This window comes from Phyllostomus hastatus, unplaced genomic scaffold (assembly GCF_019186645.2).
Source record: "Phyllostomus hastatus isolate PE091 unplaced genomic scaffold, TTU_PhHast_1.1 phas_contig_210, whole genome shotgun sequence".
NCBI lineage: Eukaryota > Metazoa > Chordata > Mammalia > Chiroptera > Phyllostomidae > Phyllostomus > Phyllostomus hastatus.
Window position 1 is genome coordinate 13461634 of NW_025333737.1, and position 19628 is coordinate 13481261.

At 39.1% G+C, this 19628-nt stretch overlaps 1 protein-coding gene across 1 annotated transcript; it reads left to right on the plus strand.

Moving 5' to 3' along the window:
- Positions 1-364: 364 nt before the first annotated feature.
- On the plus strand, positions 365-19038 carry NOL11 (nucleolar protein 11). Its single transcript, XM_045837348.1, has 18 exons — positions 365-531; positions 2234-2347; positions 2452-2508; positions 3806-3954; positions 5322-5379; positions 5565-5709; positions 7251-7445; positions 8739-8815; positions 10806-10929; positions 11427-11515; positions 12798-12872; positions 13555-13739; positions 13884-14009; positions 14160-14390; positions 15291-15369; positions 16067-16159; positions 18300-18407; positions 18575-19038. Exons 1-18 carry the CDS (start codon positions 391-393, stop codon positions 18689-18691), a joined length of 2163 nt encoding a protein of 720 aa, XP_045693304.1. The 5' UTR covers positions 365-390; the 3' UTR covers positions 18692-19038.
- The last annotated feature ends 590 nt before the right edge of the window (positions 19039-19628 follow it).

Genomic DNA, 19628 nt, shown 5'->3' on the forward strand with positions numbered 1-19628 from the left:
TCTGGAGAATTCCCTTAAAATAAAAAGTTTTGAAAAACACCCACTAATTTATATTCGGCCACTTGCCGCTCCCATCTTCCCAGGTCCTCAGACGGCAATAGCACTGAAACCTCCGTGCGCTACAAGTGAGTTTCCCCGCCCCTTCTCCCCAAAAGGAGTACAGCCGGGCCTCGCTGGGGCGTGGCCTGGGAGGTGGAGTCTAGACTCAAACTCCAGGCCCCGCCCACCCGTTCTCATCCTCCACGCGTCCGCTCCGCCCGCCAGAGGTCGCAGTTCCGCGAGCAGGTTTCTCTTTTGGCGAATTTCCGTCCTTTCGGACTCCTATTTCTCGCGAGAGAAAGCGCGAAGCCTGCCGGGAGGGATGCGCAGCGGTCCGTAGGTTTGCCCAAGATGGCAGCCCTGGAGGAGGAATTCACGTTGTCTGCGGTACCCTTGGGTGCCGGGCCTGATGGACTCCTCGGAGTGGAGCAGAGCGACAAAACAGACCAGTTCTTAGTGACGGACAGCGGCAGGACTGTCATCCTTTATAAGGTGAGGGCGATAGAATTGGAGCACCCCCGCTGCCGTCTCGCCCATTGCTGAGCCCGGAGCCGGAGAATTGGGTTTCTCCCAGCTTCAGAAAAAGATCCTCGAGCGAGTTTGGGGGAAAGCCGGCTCCGCTTCTCCAGAACGCTGAAAGAAGCCTAGAATTTGATTTGGTCGTTTTCCTGGAGAGAGAGGCGTATTTCCGATTTGCGGGCTGCAGAGCGTCTAAGTGCACGTGGACTCCAAGACTCGGAAAGGAAAGGAAACCTGTGCTTTTGCTATGCATCTCCCGTAGATGGTCTTGCTAAGATCCCCTACTGGGGTCTCTCACCCTGTCTGCCCACTGAAGGGTTTGAATGGAGATTGATTGGGTAGGAGAGGATGACCGACTTGGTGGGAACTGGTTTGTCCCTGTATCCATACGCTTCTTCCCTCGGGGAAAAGTTTTGTGGCTTTTTGTTTTGTTTTGTTTTTGCTCAGTTAGTATCTTGATGGGAATCTTGTTTAGGAATATTCTGTTGCCAACTAAGTAAACGGTGTAAATGTAGGAATCGAGTCCCGAGAAATGTATTCGCCCCGCCCCCTTTTCATCCTAATGCCTGAAGGCACACCTTTCAGGCAGCTTTACTTTTGGTGGTTGGGTAGTAATTACTTTTTGCGGGCTGCTGAATATAGTTTTATGTCTCTTTCAGAAGCTTGATAATCTACTTTGCACTTTTGGAGACAGGCTGCAAACAGTTCCCAATACTATTTGTTTTGACTCTTCTGATGACTCCATTGGTTTCTATCTGGGCTGTCAAGTGGACTTAAAATTTTGCAATTCCTGCATAAGGTCGGAGTGGCTGATTGGGATTGGTATGATCCCAACTATGCCTACTTAATTTCCCATACCCCTATTCAAAGGCACAATGCAATCAATTTTTAATGTACTGTTGTTTATATTTTTATATTTTTAATGGTGGTAAAATGTCCATAATTACTGTCTTAAACCATCTGTTTAAATCGTGCAGTTCAGGATGTTAAGTATGTCCACCTTGTTGGGTAGCCATCACCACTATCCATGTCCAGAACTCTTTTCATCTTGCAAATCTGACACTTTGTACCTATTAAACAATGTCCCCCACCCCCAGTCCCCAAGCTCCTGGCAGCCACCATTCTACTCTCTCTTAAGTAGAATCAAACGACTTGTCTTTTTGTGCCTACTTCTTCTTTTTTTTTTTAATTTGGGAAATTCCTTGAATACCATCTTTTTTTTTTTCATGGTAAAGACTGGTTTATTGGTGTCAGTTAGTACAAGTCAATAAATATTGATCCCCAAAGAAAGAACTCAGGTATTAATCAGTTTACTGGTCGATAGAAAGCTGAATGAAACTGAACCAACTGATTGCTCCTGCTTCTTGGGAAGGGACGCCACACCCAGCTGGTGTATGGCATATGCTGTTCCACCAAATGTACATACTGGAGGGCATCAGCTACCTCACCCTTTAGATGCCCTGGAATTCCATTATCCTCCTGAAAAAGCTTTTGTTTCTCTGGAACTTTATTTTCATACTGCCTGTGTGAAGCACAGTGGTTCTCTGGGAAGTCTGACAAAGAGCCAGCGGGTTCCACACATGTTGGCTCAGTTACTGAGTACTGTCACTTTTAGTTGTAAATTTAATTGTTTTTATAGTCAGAAGTTGACTTTTTGAACACTGTATTTTACTAGGTTTCTGATCAGAAGCCCTTGGGGAGCTGGTCAGTGAAACAAGGTCAAATTATAACATGTCCAGCTGTGTGCAACTTTCAGACGGGAGAGTACATTGTTGTACATGATAACAAGGTGAGTTTTAAAACTTTTATATATACTTAACACAAATGAAATGCTCGTTTATTACACGTAAATGAAAATTGGAATACTCTTGACATTTTATGTTTTAATTTAAGGTTTTGAGATTATGGACTAATGAAGATGTAAACCTGGATAAAGTATTTAAAGCTACAGTAAGTCTTTGGATTTTCCAACATTTATTACCTTATTGGTGACATGGAATAATTTTCATTGTAGTAGGTTATTTATTTTAGTGCTTCTGTGAAAGTGAGCATAAAACTTACAGTTTTTCATTCTAGTAATCTTACGGTATATCTTGGTAACACATCTCAGTTCATGAGTCAATGTTAGTGAATAAACTTTATTATCCCATGGGTTAAGGGTTCAGATAACTCCTGAATAATAAATTTGTAGTTATTTCTATGAGTTTAGATGTTGGTGTTGTGTCCCTTGTGAGAACAACTTCACTGCACCTTTCTTCAAATAGGTAAAACAAACCCTGCAGAATTCGTGCATTTTACATTTTAAGAGTGGTACGTAATGCGTTAAAAAAGAGCCACCACTGACTGCCTTTTTTGTTAATGACCTAACAAATGTTAATTAACTTCTTACTTATAAAATGAGGATCTAAAATTAGGCTAATTTAGAAAATTCCAGTTTGAAATGTCTAACTCTAAATATAATTGGCACATTTTTTTTTTTAAGATTTTATTTATTTATTTTTAGAGAGGGAAGGGAGGGAGATAGAGAGAGAGAAACATCAATGTGCGGTTGCTGGGGGTCATGGCCTGCAACCCAGGCATGTACCCTGGATGGGAATCGAACCTGCGACACTTTGGTTCGCAGCCCGCGCTCAATCCACTGAGCTACTCCAGCCAGGGATTGGCACATTTTAGAAGTGGCTTATAGTAGAGCTGATTCAGATGTAATGGCAGTTGGTGACTGCACCCTTGAAACTTCCAGCCTGCTCACTGTGCTGTTTCTTGGCACCAGTCTTTTCATTGACCTTGCAGTGACAAGGTCCTGAATTTTATACAGTGGAGTTAACTTCTCTGGGCAGGGGTGGGGGTGGGGTGGGGGGGGTTGCAGGCTATAGTTGTAATCATGGCATTAGTCCTTAACACCAGGATTGCTTATGATTCCATTAGTGGCTTTATTTGTACCACTCCCCACTTCCAGCTTTGGTTGTAGTCTAACCTCCAGTAATCACAATGGAAGGATAAACTAAAAATGAATAGAAATGATTACTTACGGGGCAGAGAGCAGGGGCAGGGTAGGCAGAATAGCAGTTACATTTCTCTATGTATTACATGTTGTAGATTTGACTTTGAAACCATAGGTAGTTATAAAACAGTTGAATTAAGATGAAAACAAATCAGTCCTTAAAAATAAGCCTTCTCTAAAAGCTTTTATTCTATTAAGTGGTAATTGGTTTAGAATAAAAATTAAAATATGTGTATATTCTTGTAGTTGTCAGCTGATGTATACAGAGTACATTCAATACAAGGGACAGAACCTTTGGTGTTATTCAAGGAAGGTGCGGTTCGTGGTTTAGAGGCCTTGCTTGCGGAGCCCCAGCAGAAAATTGAAACTGTTATCTCTGAAGAAGAAGTAATTAAGTAAGTTCTAACATTTGTAAGTGAATTTTTACCAAACCAAAAATGCACTTTGCATGTTTTTTATAACACTGCATTTCGAACCCTGGCTGGTGTGGCTCAGTGATTTGAGCCTGTAAACCAAAGGGTCTCCAGTTTGATTCCTGGTCAGGACCCATGCCTGGGTTGTGGGCCAATGGAATGTTTATCTGGTGTTTCTCTCCCTCTCTCCCTATCTTCCCCTCTCTCTGAATAAATAAAATATTTTTTAAAGTCATTTTGGTTATAAACATCATAAAAGACTAATTGAAGACTGTTCATAAGACCTCCGCCAAAATAACACCCCCCAAAACCTTTTCGGGTGATAAATGATTGAGGAAACTGTAGGATCATATGAGTCTTGTTCTAATGAAAGGGACCTGGATAGTCAGTTATTTGAAGATGAAGTAAGTAATCTCAAAACAGACAAATCTTTGTTTCTGTTTTTTTCCCGAGTGCCTTAGTCAGAACCCTGACCCCTGAGGAAATGTGTGGCTCACTGTTAGTGAGACAGTAGTGTTCTGAGCCCTCTGCTTTCCCAAATCCTGGAATAAAACCAGGAAAATGACTCACCCCAATGATAGAAGGAAATTTCATGATTTCATATCTCTCCAGTCCCCATTATTTTATCACATTTTCTATTAAATTTACTTGCTGTCTCTTCAGGTCCACCTGAATCAAACTAAATTTCTAAAAGTCAAAGCAAAAACTTGTACTTAGTGGACGATAACCAGTTAGTTATATCTTGGACTCCTTTGAATGCCCCTAAACTGTGAGTGGCTGGAAAAAAAGATGGAGGATCTGGGTTCTAATACCCATTTCGTCAAAAACTGCCTGTGCGACCTTGGTTTACATCCCTTTACCCTCCTGTGCCTCATCGCAGTTCCCCCTGTCGCTTTAAGAAGGCAGATGAGAGGCTCCATCAAGTTTGGGAAACACTGCCTGCTGTCATACCCCACCCCCCTTGGAAACTTTGCAAATCACATTATTGTCTTTAAGAGTCTGGGAAGTTCAGCAACTGGCATTTAATCATTTAATCCAGAGATGCATTTGACAGAGAAATACCTACTAATTCCCTATGGCATATACAGGGTGGTGCAAATGTAGGTTTACAGTTGTTTGTATGAAAAGGAATACATTTAATAATAAAAGAGTAAGCTTTGTTTCGTATACTCACAACTGTAAACCTGCTTTTGCCCCACCATGTATTTTGGAACACTAAATTAAGTGCTCTCTGATATCTTCCTGGCTCTAAAAATACATATATATAATAAAAGATATTCTCAAATTTAGATTGATGGTATATTTCTCTCAACTGTTGATTTGACATTTCATACTTTTAATTTTTTTAGGTGGACGAAGATTTTTATGGTGTTTAGGCATCCTGTTTTAATCTTCATTACTGAAAGAGTAAGTGATAACTCTTAATTCCTGGACCATGGTGGATGACATTTTAAAATCACATTCTTTTTAAAACTAAAATTGGACTTTAGTATTTCTCTAGTTGGTTAAAATGAGAATATTACATACTTAAATGTACATAATATATACTTAAAATGTATGTATTTTATTTAATAAAATAACTTTTTTTGCAGCATGGAAATTACTTTGCTTATGTACAAATGTTTAACTCACGTGTCTTAAGCAAATACACACTCTTAATTGGACAAGAAGAAAAATCCGTTATACAGAGTTTTGCTGCATCTGTGGATCGGAAGTTCATCTCTTTGATGTCATTAAGTAAGTATTTTTCTTTAAATTGACCGTGATTATAAGTAGAGGACTATTACAGGGTAGTATTTGTTTCTGCAGTTTTCTGTTGTAGCACTTCCATTTGCGGACTTCTTTATAAGCATTTGTGCTTTCACGTTTTGCACTTGCCCTCTCTGGTTATGCTTAAGTCACTGGTTCTCTGCAGATAACTTTTATTTCTTTTTCTTTTTCTTTTCTAAGATTTTGTTTATTTTTAGAGAGGAGAAGAGAGGGAGAAAAACATCAGTGTGCAGTTGCCTCCTGCACACCCCTCACTGGGGACCTGTCCTGCAACCCAGGCATGTGCCCTGACTGGGAATCAAACCAGCAACCTTTTGGTTCACAGGCCAGCGCTCATTCCACTGAGCCACACCAACTAGAGCAGATAATGTTTATTTCTTAAAGTTTATCATAGGTGGTAAATAATACAATACCAACAAAAAAGGAAAAATCGCCTTTAATCTTATTGCAGTAAGACCAGGTTCTTTGATTTCATAACTGGTGAACCATAAAATATCTAAGGTTGTTATTGAATGAACCCCTCCATTCCTTTTTCCCAATCTTAAGATTTAGTGTGTTCTTCTTTGAACAGTGATGGAGACAGGTGGGTAAAAGGAAATTAGCAAAGCAATCTTGGCCTAAGCCAGTCAATGTTCTACAGATTTCTTTAATGTCTTGGAGTTTACCTCTATATAATGGTCTAAAGTATAACCCCAGTCTTATGCCTAGGGAAAGAAAATGCCTTTGCGGTATCCTCTCCCCCCAACCCTTTTTGGCTTCTCTTTGAGAAGGTGGTGGGAAGAAAAAAATAAGAGAAGATCCTCATGAAGTGTTCTAGTGCACAGGTGTTTGTAATGGCTGCTCCGAAACACATTCCCATCATTATTCATATCTACAGGGTTATTGTAGCCTGCTTGATGCCTTTGCTTCACAGGGACTGGTTTTCTTCAAGTTTAACCTAGGGGACATATTTGTTGTTAAATAGAAGTTTGCAAGTTATACTTTAGCTTAGTGAACATTGAAATAGGGATTCTGAATCAAAGGGTCATAAAATCTTCCTGTAACATTCCCAGAACCACATGGAATTGCCAGATTCAGTTGACCTACAAAAAACAGCAATTACATATGGTTATTCAGGGCGATGGAATAAGAAGCAATGTAATGTATAGACCAGAATGCTAATTTTTTCTGACGAGAGATACAGCCTTTCGGTGACTAGATTGTCTCTAATCTACCTCTCATAGTCCCCTTTCATATTTCATTACACTATTTACAGTTTATTTCTTGGCTGTTATGACATTTCTTAGGTAGGCTTTTATTAATGATACTCCTCCCTCAATTTTGAGCTTATAGTATCTTCTTTAAGTGAAAACATAAAGCAGTGTGATTGTTAACATTTGTTTCTTTTTTTGGTTGAATCTTGTATCAAACTGAGAAACTCTTATAAACAACTAGTATATACATTTAACTTTAACAGATATAGAAATGCTGTTTATCCAATAGTGAACAGAAGTACTGGTTTTCAACAGGCTCTGATGGGTGCATATACGAAACCTTAATACCGATACATCCGAGCGATCCTGAAAACAATCAGAATCAGAAGGTGGTCAGTTCACTGTTGCTCCAGACTGTAGCATCTGGAAACGCCCGCCGTGGCCTTGCGCTTGCCGTCCTGGATCAAGACCACGTAGCTGTCCTGGGACCACCACTGCCAGCTTCTCGAGGTAACTGAGCTCCAATCAATGCGAAGTCCTTTGAGGTTTTACTTCGAAATGTACCTCTTAGTCTCTTTCCCCATTTGTTACCATCCTAATTATTTTTTAGCTTCCTAGTTCTTGAATAAGTCTTTGATTTCATCTTGCATTCGTTAATCTTTGTAAAACATTTCCTTATATCACTACTTTTCTCTTGCATTCAATTCATGGCTTGGCAGCATTTCCACAGAATGGAAATCCACTGGACTTAGCTTGAAATCTGGAGCCTGCTTGCCTGCTTTTTTTGTCTCTCACTTCGGAGCAGGATTCTCATCATCGCCTCACCCCCAGACACTCCTCCACACACACAGACTTGCAGTCTGTCATGAAAGACGCATCTTTCCTGGCCAGTGCAAGATTGGGGTCTCTCAGCCCCTATTATAAACCTCAGAATCTGTTGTTTAGCATCCATGTCCCCTCACAGCCTACGCCCCATCCACCTTTTCCAGTCTCTTCTAACTTAAGAGCACGAACCCTCTGCTTTATTCAGGCCACACTCCCTATTGACTACAAACTTAATTTGCCCATTCTTACCTGTATACTTTGTTCTTCTGTTCCTCTTATATGTAGGACCTAATAGTGATAGCATAGCTATGTGCCGGGCATTTGACTTAAATCATCTCATTGTTTGTATCGTGTTATATCCTCCAACAAACCTATGAGAGAAACTACAGTTATCGTCCCTGTTTTACAAGTCGGGAAACTAAGGTGTTAGGTAACCAAGTAGTGGACTAGGGTTCCGCCCAAGCAGGTTGACTCTGTTATGCCCTGTACCTTACCCCTCTTAAGTCCTGGCTCTTAACCATTTCACCATGCCGAGCTTCTGTCTGTCAGCCCCCGTCCTTCCTCGTTCTGGTTCTTGATCTACCAGCAGAAACCCAGTAACCATTATGAGAGGGTTACCTTATTGAGATATTCCATATTATTCAGAGATATCAGAGAGGTCTTTCCATATCACCATATTATTATTTTATTATTATTATTATTATTAAGACTTTAATTTTTTAGAGCAGTTAAAGGTTCATAGCAAAATTGAGGGGTAAGTACACAGATATCCCCTATATGCCCTACCCCCACATGTGTCCATTTCTTGTCATGAGATCTAATTCCTTTGAATTTCTGTGGCATTCACTATTGTCATTACTCATTTTTATATTTACTAAGGCAAGACTTGTGTGTTTAACTGTGATTCACCCCTTGCCCTTCCGTGAGGTATCACTCATTCATTTTTTTCTGCGACTTCTGAATTTCTGTCTTTTACAGAATGCCTCTCCATATGGAACACAAAATTTCAAACACTACAGATTTCAAAAGAATTACCGCAAGGTACCAGTGGTCAAGTAAGTTTTTGTACTTGAAAATTTTTTTAAATTTAGTTATTTTTGTTCCTAATAAAGGAAGAGACCTCTTTGATCTAAATGTTTTGACAGGCTTTTTGTTTTGTTTTGTTGATTTTGAGAGTACATTTATTAAAGCTGGGGACCCCGAAACAAGGAAGGGCTTAGGAGAGAAGAAGCGATAGGAGAGAGCCTAGGTGGGGCTGCTTCTGCTCACTGGAAAGGCAGAGCAAAGGGACCTTGGAGACAGCATCAGGGTGTGGCCTGGGAGCTGCTCACATTGCTTCTCTGGCTGCAAGCCTGAAAGGTCCCTTTGAGTTTAGGAGATACACACCTGAGAGTGTAGAAAGGCGTGGGTGTGCTTCTGGGAGGGACAGTGCTGGCAGTTTTTGATTAAAATAAGAAATATATTTTTACTTGAAAGATTGTATTTAATTTGGTTGTTTGTTTCCTTATGTAAGACTAAATTATAGCTAGTTAAATTAGTCTTTTAGGTTATATGTTCAACATTATCATGAAATTACATAAGAATACTTAAAGAATTAATACTTAAACAGACTAGACCGTGAACTTCCTGAGACAGGGTTCCTTGTCTGTTTGGTTTTCCATTGTGACGTCACTGTCTAGCAAAGGCGCCAGTGAGTATTGGTTGTTTCGTAAATGAGTATTCATATACAATATGTAAATCAAGGTTATAGGACTTACTGATAATTGAAAAGGAATAAGGAGATGACATTTCTCACCATACAATTTAATTCTAATTTATTTAAACAAATATATTTTTAAATATTTTATTTAGCCCTGGCTGGCATAGCTCAGTGGATTGAGTGCAGGCTGTGAACCAAAGCATCGCAGGTTCGATTCCCAGTCAAGGCACATACTTGGGGTGCTGGCCAGGTCCCTAGTGGGGGCCACATGAGAAGCAACCGCACATTGATGTTTCTCTCTCTCTCTCTCTTTCTCCCTCCCTTCCCCTCCCTAAAAATAAATTAATTAAATCTTAAAAAAAAAAAAAAAGAATTAAGCCCTGCCTGGTGTAGCTCAGTGGATTGAGCGCGGGCTGCGAACCAAAGTGTCGCAGGTTCAATTCCCAGCCAGGGTACATGCCCGGGTTGCAGGCCATAAGCCCCAGCAACCGCACATTGATGTTTCTCTCTCTCTATCTCCCTCCCTTACCTCTCCAAAAATAAATAAATAAAATCTTAAAAAAAAAAAAAAGAATTAGAGGATGAGATGCATTCCAGATTTTGGTTTGCAATAGTCCTATACCAAAAGTCTTTATTAAAAAAAGATTTTATGTATTTATTTTTAGAGAGAGGAGAAGGGAGGGAGAAAGAGGGAGAAATACCCATGTGTGGTTGCCTCTAGTGCTCCCTCCACTGCAGCCCAGGCATGTGCCCAGACTGGGAGTCAAACCATTGATGTTTGGTTTGCAGGCTTGTGCATAATCCACTGAGCTATACACTAGCCAGGGCTACACAAATAATTTTAACAAAATTAACCACTCACAGTTTCACTGTGTTACCATTAGTTTTGATTTCCACATTCCCTTGAGCTTTTTATTGCTATTCCTGTTTTATTTTTACAATTTTATAATTGGAGTCATTAGATTCTGTTCAACTCTGCCTTTTTTATTTAATACATCATGATAGTGTTGCCCTTGTTACAGTAGACTTGTTAATTATCATGTTAATTAATAGATGTGTATTAGTGACCATGTTAATTTTAAACAATGTATATATTGATCAGATTTTTGTGAGTTAAGGGTGTCTTTTAAATTATGTTTCATTCAGATGTGAACAAAAATAAGAGCTATGTAAACCTACCAAATTAATAAGTTGTACATGAGATTATTCTAGAAGGTGGCTTAATTTGGTGATGGCCTTTTATTTTATATTAAGATTGCTTACACCCCAAGTTACTGTTATAAGTTATATGGCTTTGTTGAATCAGGTCATAATTGAGAGAAAATGATCACATTTTTTGTTTATAGCTCTGGTATTATGGAGACAATTTGTTTATGCTACATGGGAAATTTCTATCTGTGATTCCATACAAGTGTGAAGCGTCGTCATTAGCAGGTGCTCTCGGAAAACTCAAGAACAGTCAAGATCCAGGTAGGAACTTACTAGTTTGTTTTATTAATATAAGCCATTCTGTTAACTTCTAAACCATTTTATTAACTTCCAGTTTGATATGTAGATTTCTACAACCATCAATTTACAGAGCCTGTTCTTAATGTTGAAATTTGCCGCTGCTTATTGAAATTTTCTCGACCCAGGTATCTACCTTGGGAACAGGCCATTCACATTGCAGGTATTGCCACAGGCTAAAGAGCTACACTGTGGTTTTGAACACCAGAGTGTTTCTGACTTTAGGGGCATTGAGAGAATCCTGGGTTACCAGTGATCTCCTCTATCTGCTTCAGTGTTGCTGGGCACATAGGCTTTTACTGCACTGTGACTACTGACCCGGGGTTATCAGTAGAATTAAATGGACTTTAAAGCCTCACCTGAATTGTGCATAAGTGGTTGTTTTTTGTTTTTCATTCATTGGTTGGGAAAATACCATAGGTCAAAGAATTCTAGAAATCATGTGTTTTGTGTTTTCTTAGGCGCTCACACCATGCCTCAGTTTGTAAACTGGGAAACCTCCCAGGGGTCTGGACTCGGATCCCAGAACTCAGAGTCATCAAAGAGAGTTGTAAGTTTGGTAGCTGAAATACAAATGTTAGTGCAAATATTATAAAACGAAAAAAGGCTGAACTGTTTCAGTGATTCATATCTGTACAACTCTTAAGCTTTGATCTTAATGACAGGGCAGTTTAAATCTTTTTTATTGAATTTATTGGGGTGACATTGGTTAATAAAATTATGTAGGTTTCAAGTGTACAGTTCTATAATACATCATTTGTAAATTGTATTGTGTGTTCACCACCCCAAATCAGGTCTCCTTCCATCACCATTTATTCCCCCCTTTACACTTTTCTACCGCCTCCCACCCAACTGCCCCCTTTGCTCTGGTAATCATCATACTGTTATGTGTCTGTGAGGTTTGAGGCCGTTAATCCCTTCACCTTTTCACCCAACCCCCTCCCCTCTGTCAGCTGTCAGTCTGTTCTCTGTATCTGTGAGTCTGTTTCTATTTTGTTCATTAGTAAATCTTAAACTCAGTAACCTGACAGCCTTTATCCAAAAATGACATGCATATCCTAGTAGTTAATTTTTATGGGCATGTTTTGGGGTAACATTCAGGTGTCAAAACGGACCAATTCACAATTAGTAATAATATCTTCCTGAGTATAAGGATTTTATTTTGTGTTTAAAAAATAGTAAATAACGCCCTGGCTGGGTAAGTTAGAGCAAGGGTCCCCAACTCCCAGGCCGCAGACACCAGTACCTCAGCTTGTCGGGTCCCAAGGGTGAGCTCTGCCTTCTGTCATCCTATGACCCTTCCCCCATATGACAAGGTTGTGGGTTCAGTCCCCAGTTAGGGCATATATAAGAGTCAACCAACACGTATACACTTTCTCGCTAACTTTCAAATCAATAAGATTCAAAAAAAAAAGACTGGGCCCTGCCTGGTGCGGCTTAGTTTGTTGGAGAGTCGTCTCATAAATCAGCAGGTTGCAGGTTCGATTCTGTCAGGACACATATGAGAGGCAACTGATCAATGTTTCTCTCTCTTTCTCTAGCTCCCTCGCTTCTCTCTCTAAAATCAGTAAGGAAGTCCTTGGGTGAGGATTTAAAAAAAAGACTCAAATGCAAATAAATAAAATAAGAACAAAAAAAAACTTTAAAAGTGTTAAAGATATTAAGTTAAAAGTAGGAATAAACCCACTTTTCACTATAACACAATAAACTGTTACAAAAAGTTGATTAGAACATAAGTTTACTCGTCTCTTTGGGATGTGTTATATTCTTCTAAATGTATACTAGAGCTTTTTGTATTGTTTTAAGATCCTAATCAATTTACTTAATTACAGTTAAGAAGAAGGAAAATGGAAGCAAGTGTACAGCCAGAGGTTCCAGCATCCAAACAACTTTTATCAACTATAAAGGTATATTTAAAAACATTAGAAATGAGAAAAATTAACTCAAGTGGTTAAAAGAAATCCTATTTACTTTTTATTCTATCTTATTTTTATGATCATTTTTATAGTTCTAGCAAACATTTGTACATCTTAAGGTGGTTGGAGTGATCCAGTACTTTCGCTTATTTGCCTCACTAAGCATTTTGTGGTGGTGGTGCCCTCACCAATATCTGGTTCAACTTTGCATTGAATATGTTTGTAATTTAGCCTCTTCAAGATTTGATTTCTAAACCCTTGAATTGTTTTTCTTTTTTTTAACTTGCCATTTGTCTTTCTGCAGCACATTGTAATATCAACTCCAGTTTTAAGTAATGCATGACTTCTTTCAGTGACTTTAAAAAATGTTGCCCTGACCAGGGTGGCTCAGTGGCTGGGCATCACCCCTCAAAGCAGAAGGTCACTGGCTCGATTCCCAGTCAGGGCATATGGCTGGGTTGCAGGTTTAGTCCCCAGTTGGGGCATATACAAGAGGCAACCGGTTGATGTTTCTGTCTTACATCAATGATTCTCTCCCCCTCTTTCTCCCTCCCTACCCTTCCCTCTAAAAATAAATAAATAAATTTTGTTTTTAATGTTGATGGGACACTTTTAAGTTCAGAGTGACATTGATTAAGGTACCAGACTGTATTCTTTACTTCTCCCCTTTCAGGAAGATTCAGAAAAACACATTGAAGTAGAACTACGTAAATTTTTGGCTATTAAGCGGACACCTGACTTTCATACAATCATTGGGGACATAGTAATAGGACTTCTGGGAAGATGTAAAACAGAACCATCATTTTATCCCCGAAACTCTCTGATGCAGCTTGTCCAAATGCATGTGCTTTCTTACAGGTAAATGTTTGTGCACTAGTCTTTCCATGTATACCTGTTTTTACCTTGTTTTTTACTGTTCTGATTCTCATACTCTGAAAAAGCTTTAAATTATTTGCAATTGAGACTTTTCTTAGTATGTGAAGATGATACATGTTTTCTTAGCTTGTGCCCTGGCTTGATGGAGGTTGCCTTAGAAAGGACGGACGTGCAGATGCTACAGCTCTGCCTGCAGCAGTTCCCCGACATCCCTGAAGCGGTCACCTGTGCTTGCTTGAAGGTTTTCTTGAGGTAAGGTAGAAGCCGGTGGTCCTTTTCCTTCACCGCATTTTTAATCCCTTATGTTGTTTAATTTCTAAAGTTTTCAACCCTTAGGAAATGACAATGTTTTAAGTAAGTTCAAAGAGTGATGAGACTTTCTTGCTTTAATTAACATGATAGTGTTGGTGATAGCACACTTCAAGAGACAAGCATCAATATGGACTCAGTTTCCGACTACAGCGATGCTGCACATGACGAGAAAATGGAAGCGCAAACTGAAATTCTCCAGAACGGCTTCAACCCTGAAGAAGACAGCTGTGATAACTGTGAGAGAGCACTGAAGGAAAAGCCTCAGGCCACCGTGGAGGAGACCGCCTCATGCCCTGTGATACCAAAAAGAGCAGCTCTGCTGTATCCTTCGAAACGTTTCCCTTGTATTGTCTCTCTCCAGGGTGCAGAGTCAAATGACAAGCAGCAACTGATGAGTAATTAGGGTTTTTTTCTTTTCAATTTTTTTTTTCAGTTTCTGCTTAAAAATGGAGTGCATTCAATGGTATGTTAAAAACAACTTAGTTAAACCTGTTTTATTTTTTAATAGCTTTTTATTTTAAAGATTTTATTTACTTATTTTTAGAGAGAGGGGAAGGGAGGGACAAAGAGAGGAAGAGTAACATTGATGTACAAGAGCTACATCGATCAGTTGCCTCTCACGTACCCCCAGCTGGAGACCTGGCTGGCAACCCAGGCACGTGCCCTGAGTGGGAATTGAAGTGGTGACCTTCTGGTTTGCAGGCTGGCGCTCAACCCACTGCGCCACACCAGCCAGGACAACCCGTTTTGTTTTTTGTTGTTGTTGTTTAAAAAGCTATACTGAGGTAGAACCTATATTAATTCTGAAGTTGGTATTCTTTTTTTTTTTTTTTTTTAAAGATTTTATTTATTTTTAGGGAGGGAGAGAAAGAGAGACAGAGACAGAGACATCAATGTGCGGTTGCTGGGGGTTATGGCCTGCAACCCAGGAATGTACCCTGGCTGGGAATCGAACCTGGGACACTTTGATTCCCAGCCCGTGCTCAATCCACTGAGCTACGCCAGCCAGGTGAAGTTGGTATTCTGAATAAATATCAATTATTTTTCATAGTGAATTATTCAAGATGATCTCTAGTGATTAGGAGGATGTTCAGAGATAGAACTCTTCTGGAAAAGTAAACCTTTCATATAAACATTAAAAAATGATCAGGAGAGGGAATGAATCATAATTTTAGTAGAAAAGCCTCTATTGGCATAAGAGTTTCCTTTATTCCTACACAGAAACGCAATTCTTCGTTCTGCATACAGTGAAGCCTTTCTCCTGCCTCACTTGAAAGACATCCCAGCGCAGCATATCACTGTAAGTGTTCTTACAGAGCCTATGGAATTTTGTTTCCAGTTTAAATTCTGCTGCTTTACTCGGACAGTTTTTAGGGCATCGGAAAGGTTACCTTCCTTCACGTAAACAAGAGGTTTCCCAGCCTTCATCGTGAAAAATTGTTGCTAGGAGACTACAGTGATTTCTGGGTGGCAGACCTTAGCATGTTCCTGGTGCCAAGCCTGAAGGCCAGGCTACTCCATCTAAGTTATGAATGAGTAGAATCTAAAACAAATTGCTCAGAGAAGTAGGCTCTCTTCTCTACTTACTATGTATAAACAGAATGAGCTCTCCGCATTTATCCATTCATCATCAGTCCCAAATCAGATGAACTAACTCATTGATGCCAGGGACTGCATTTTATTCATTTTTTGTGTCCTCAGTCCAATTCAGTAGCCTCTTAAAATTCCTTTCAGGGGAAAAGGGAAAGGGTTTGCAGGAACAAGTATAAAGGACACATGGACAAAAACAAGGAGGGGTGGAAACGGGAGGGAGGTGAGGAGGGCCGGGGGGTGGTGAGCTGGGATGGGAGTAAAAGGCAGAAAACTACTTGAACAACAATTAAAATAAAATAAATTTAAAAAATTAAAAATTCCTTCCAGTCTCTTTGTTTAGCTTTATGTAGAGAGAACATTTTTCTGTCAAAGTGATAAATTGCCCTTTTTATTTTCCCACCCAGCTCTTTCTACAGTATTTGTATTTCCTTTATTTGAAGTGTAGTGAAAATGCTACTATGACTCTCCCGGGAGTGCACCCTCCAACCCTGAACCAGGTGTGGTAATGTTTTTACTTTTGTTTGGTGCTGTTGAAAAAGCTCATATATAGTGTCCGAACATGAAATTCGGTAACTGGTTTCTCCTTGTCTGCTAGTCCATGTGAACTTGCCTCCTCATCCTGTATCTCACTAGGAGAGTGCAAGGATCTCTCAATCCGGCAGATAGCTTTTTAAAGTTGTAATTCTACACTAAAGAATTTAAAATTTATCTTAAATTCCTGATTCTTTTTTTTTTAAGATTTTATTTATTTATTTTTAGAGAAAGGAGAAGGGAGGGAGAAAGAGAGGAAGAGAGACATCAGTGTGTGGGTGCCTCTTGCCCGCCCCCTACTAGGGTCCTTACCCACAACCCAGGCATGTGCCCCTGACTGGGCATTGAACCAGTAACCCTTTAGTTTACAGGCCAGTACTCAGTCCACTGAGCCACACCATCCAGGGCTACATTTTTTGTTTCAAAAATGCCATATTACCTTCCTGAAGGGTTGTGACAATAGGTACTACTGCCACCAAGGTCAGAGGCTTTACTCTGCCAATCAGATAAGTAACAAATGGTGCTTTATTTTAATTTGCTTTTTCTTTGATAATGAGAGAGGTGGACCATCTTTTCTTGCCTATGTATATTCCTTTTTGTAAAGTGCCTTGTTTGGATCTTTGTTCATTTTCCTATTGCATTTCATGTCTTTTTCATTTTGGCTTACAAAGAATTACTTATAGATTTATTCCTAGTTTCAGCAATTAAAAACAAATTTAAGGCCCGGCTGGTGTAGCTCAGTGGATTCAGCGCAGGCCGAGAACCAAAGTATCACAGGTTCGATTCCCAGTCAGGGCACATGCTTGGGTTTCAGGCCACGGCCCCCAGCAACCGCACATTGATGTTTCTCTCTCTCTCTCTTTCTCCCTCCCTTCCCTCTCTAAAAATAAATAAATAAAATCTTTAAAAAAAAAAAACACAACAAATTTAAAGAGTTCTTTGTTAATGAAATTAGCTCTTTTTAAATCAAGTACATTATGAATACTTTTTCCTATCACTTGTCTTTTTATTCTCTTTAGTGTTTTTTTAATTGATTTTTAGAGAAATACTGACCTGTCATTCTGCTTACTTATGCATTCATTGATTGGTTCATGTATATGCCCTAACCACGACTTAAACCCACAACTTTGGCAAATCGGGATAACTCAAACCAATGGAGCTACCCAGCCAGAGCCTCTTAGTGTTGGTGTTCTTTTTGCCATACATCAGTTTTTAATACTTATGCTATCAAAATTGTTAAACTTTTTTTTATGGTTTCTTTGTGGCTATGTCATGCTTAATTACCTTTCCACTCTAACATATAAAAATAGCCACAATGCCCTGGCTGGTGTGGCTCAGTGGATTGAGCACAGCCTGCCATCCGACAGGTCTCCAGTTCCATTCCTTATGGCGAATTCCTGGATTGTGGGCCAGGTCCCCAGTTGGGGGCGTGTGAGAGTCAGCCAGTCATTAATGTTCCTCTCCCTGTCTTCCTCCCTTCTCCTCTTTCTAAAAATAAATAAATAAATTAAAAAAAAATAGCCACACTATTTTTTCCCTAGTCCATTCATGGTCTCCTTTCCTGTGTTTACCTCTTTAATGCGTATAAAATCTGTTTTGGTGTGAGGAGTTTCATAGGGATCACCTTTTCTCCTCCCCCCCACCAAATAGATCATTGGTTTCCTTGATGCTTTTTCATGACAGTGATATTTGCATGTTAACTATACTATTTGGAAATATAGAACTCCATGGGATATTTTAGTAACTATATAGTAAAGTTTTTACTTCTGTTCATGGTAACTCATCCTCAGTACTCAACACCCTGTTCTTTGGGTATAGTGTGTATTTCAGAATAGGGGAGAACTGCCAGTAATTATCCCCAAAAAATACTTCAAATAAAAAGATAAGTACTAACTTTCCCTTGGATTAAATGTCACTGTGGCTTTCAGAAAAGAGCCTTTCTATATTGTTTAGAAATTCTCTTATTGCTAAACTAAAATTTTCAGATTTTTGTAAAGAAGAGGGTTTTTTTTTATAACTGCTTGGTATAATCACAGACTTTATCAAATGAATTAACCTAAAATTGAATTTAAAATCTTAACTCTCCATTTTCCTGTTTATCTTCAGATTATGGATTGGATATGCCTCCTTCTAGATGCTAATTTTACTGTTGTGGTAATGATACCAGAAGCAAAGAAGCTACTGTTGAGTCTTTACAAGTTTGTGAAATCTCAGGTGTGTGATTTTCATATATATATATATGAATTCTGTTTGTACCCAGGTATCATCTAAATTATAACTTACTCTTAAATTTTTTTCTTGGAATAGTTATAACTAATCATGGAGGGCTTGCTCGTATGTAGAAATTATAGTAAAAGTTATTCTGAAATTTTTTTCTTTAGATATGCATTTGTTCCGAGCTCAACAAGATTGAAGTAAGTTTTCGTGAACTGCAGAAATTAAATCAAGAAAAGAATAGTAGAGAATTATATTCAATTGAAGTACTGGAACTCTTCTGATAGTACCAGTTCTCTTTCATAGACATTTTATGAAGCTCTTTTGAAAGTGAGTTCTTCCTACTCATCCAGGCAAGAGATGTGTTTTGTTCATGACTGTCTCTCAGCAGCAAGAGAAATGCATCGGTACCTAGACCATCACTTACCGATGCTCCTTTGGACTGCAGGTTTCATGCAAACGTACTCTAGTTTATGGACGTTGGTTGGGAGAGGTTCTGAAACTTTTAAAAAATATGTAACTGAGCTAATTTTAAGTAAACTTATTTGTGGTACTTATGAAAGTCAGATTTCTTATCACATGTTTTAAATAGCTCTTTTAATAAAAAAAAAAATCACCATTGAAACAGTGATTCTAGGGAGAATATAGTTTTATCAGAGTCAGAAGCTGTCCCAGCTCGTCTGTGCTCGTGGGTGACAGCGGAGGTCAGTTCCACGAGCAGGGCCGGGAGGGGTGGCGGTACAGCATGTGCTGGTCTTCTGCCATTTTTTTCCTACCCAGGCACTGAATAATACCTTCTCTATACATTGTCTCTCATATTCTACGATTAGTTGATGATTTAGGTTACAAAAACATTACTAAGTTGTGTGTGTGTGTGTGTGTGTGTGTGTGTGTGTATCTCTCTCTCTCTCTTCAAAAGTAGTTTAAAAGGTTGATTGACCATAGAATTTCTCCTTTTAACTCTTTGGATTTACGTTTTATGTAGGAGAAATAGATAGTTTTGTTTCTTGAAAATAAATTCAAATTTATTTTTGTTAAAGTGAAATTGCTCTTTCGGGTAATGAATTACATTTCCCAAAAGTAACTTGAAACACTTCTGAGCCATGAAAGTTTCTGTTAAGTAAATCTTATAAAACCTGTTTTAACTTGATGGGTTACAATACTTTTTTAAAATTTATTTATTTTTAGAGAGAGAGGAAGGGAGAGAAACATCAGTGTGTG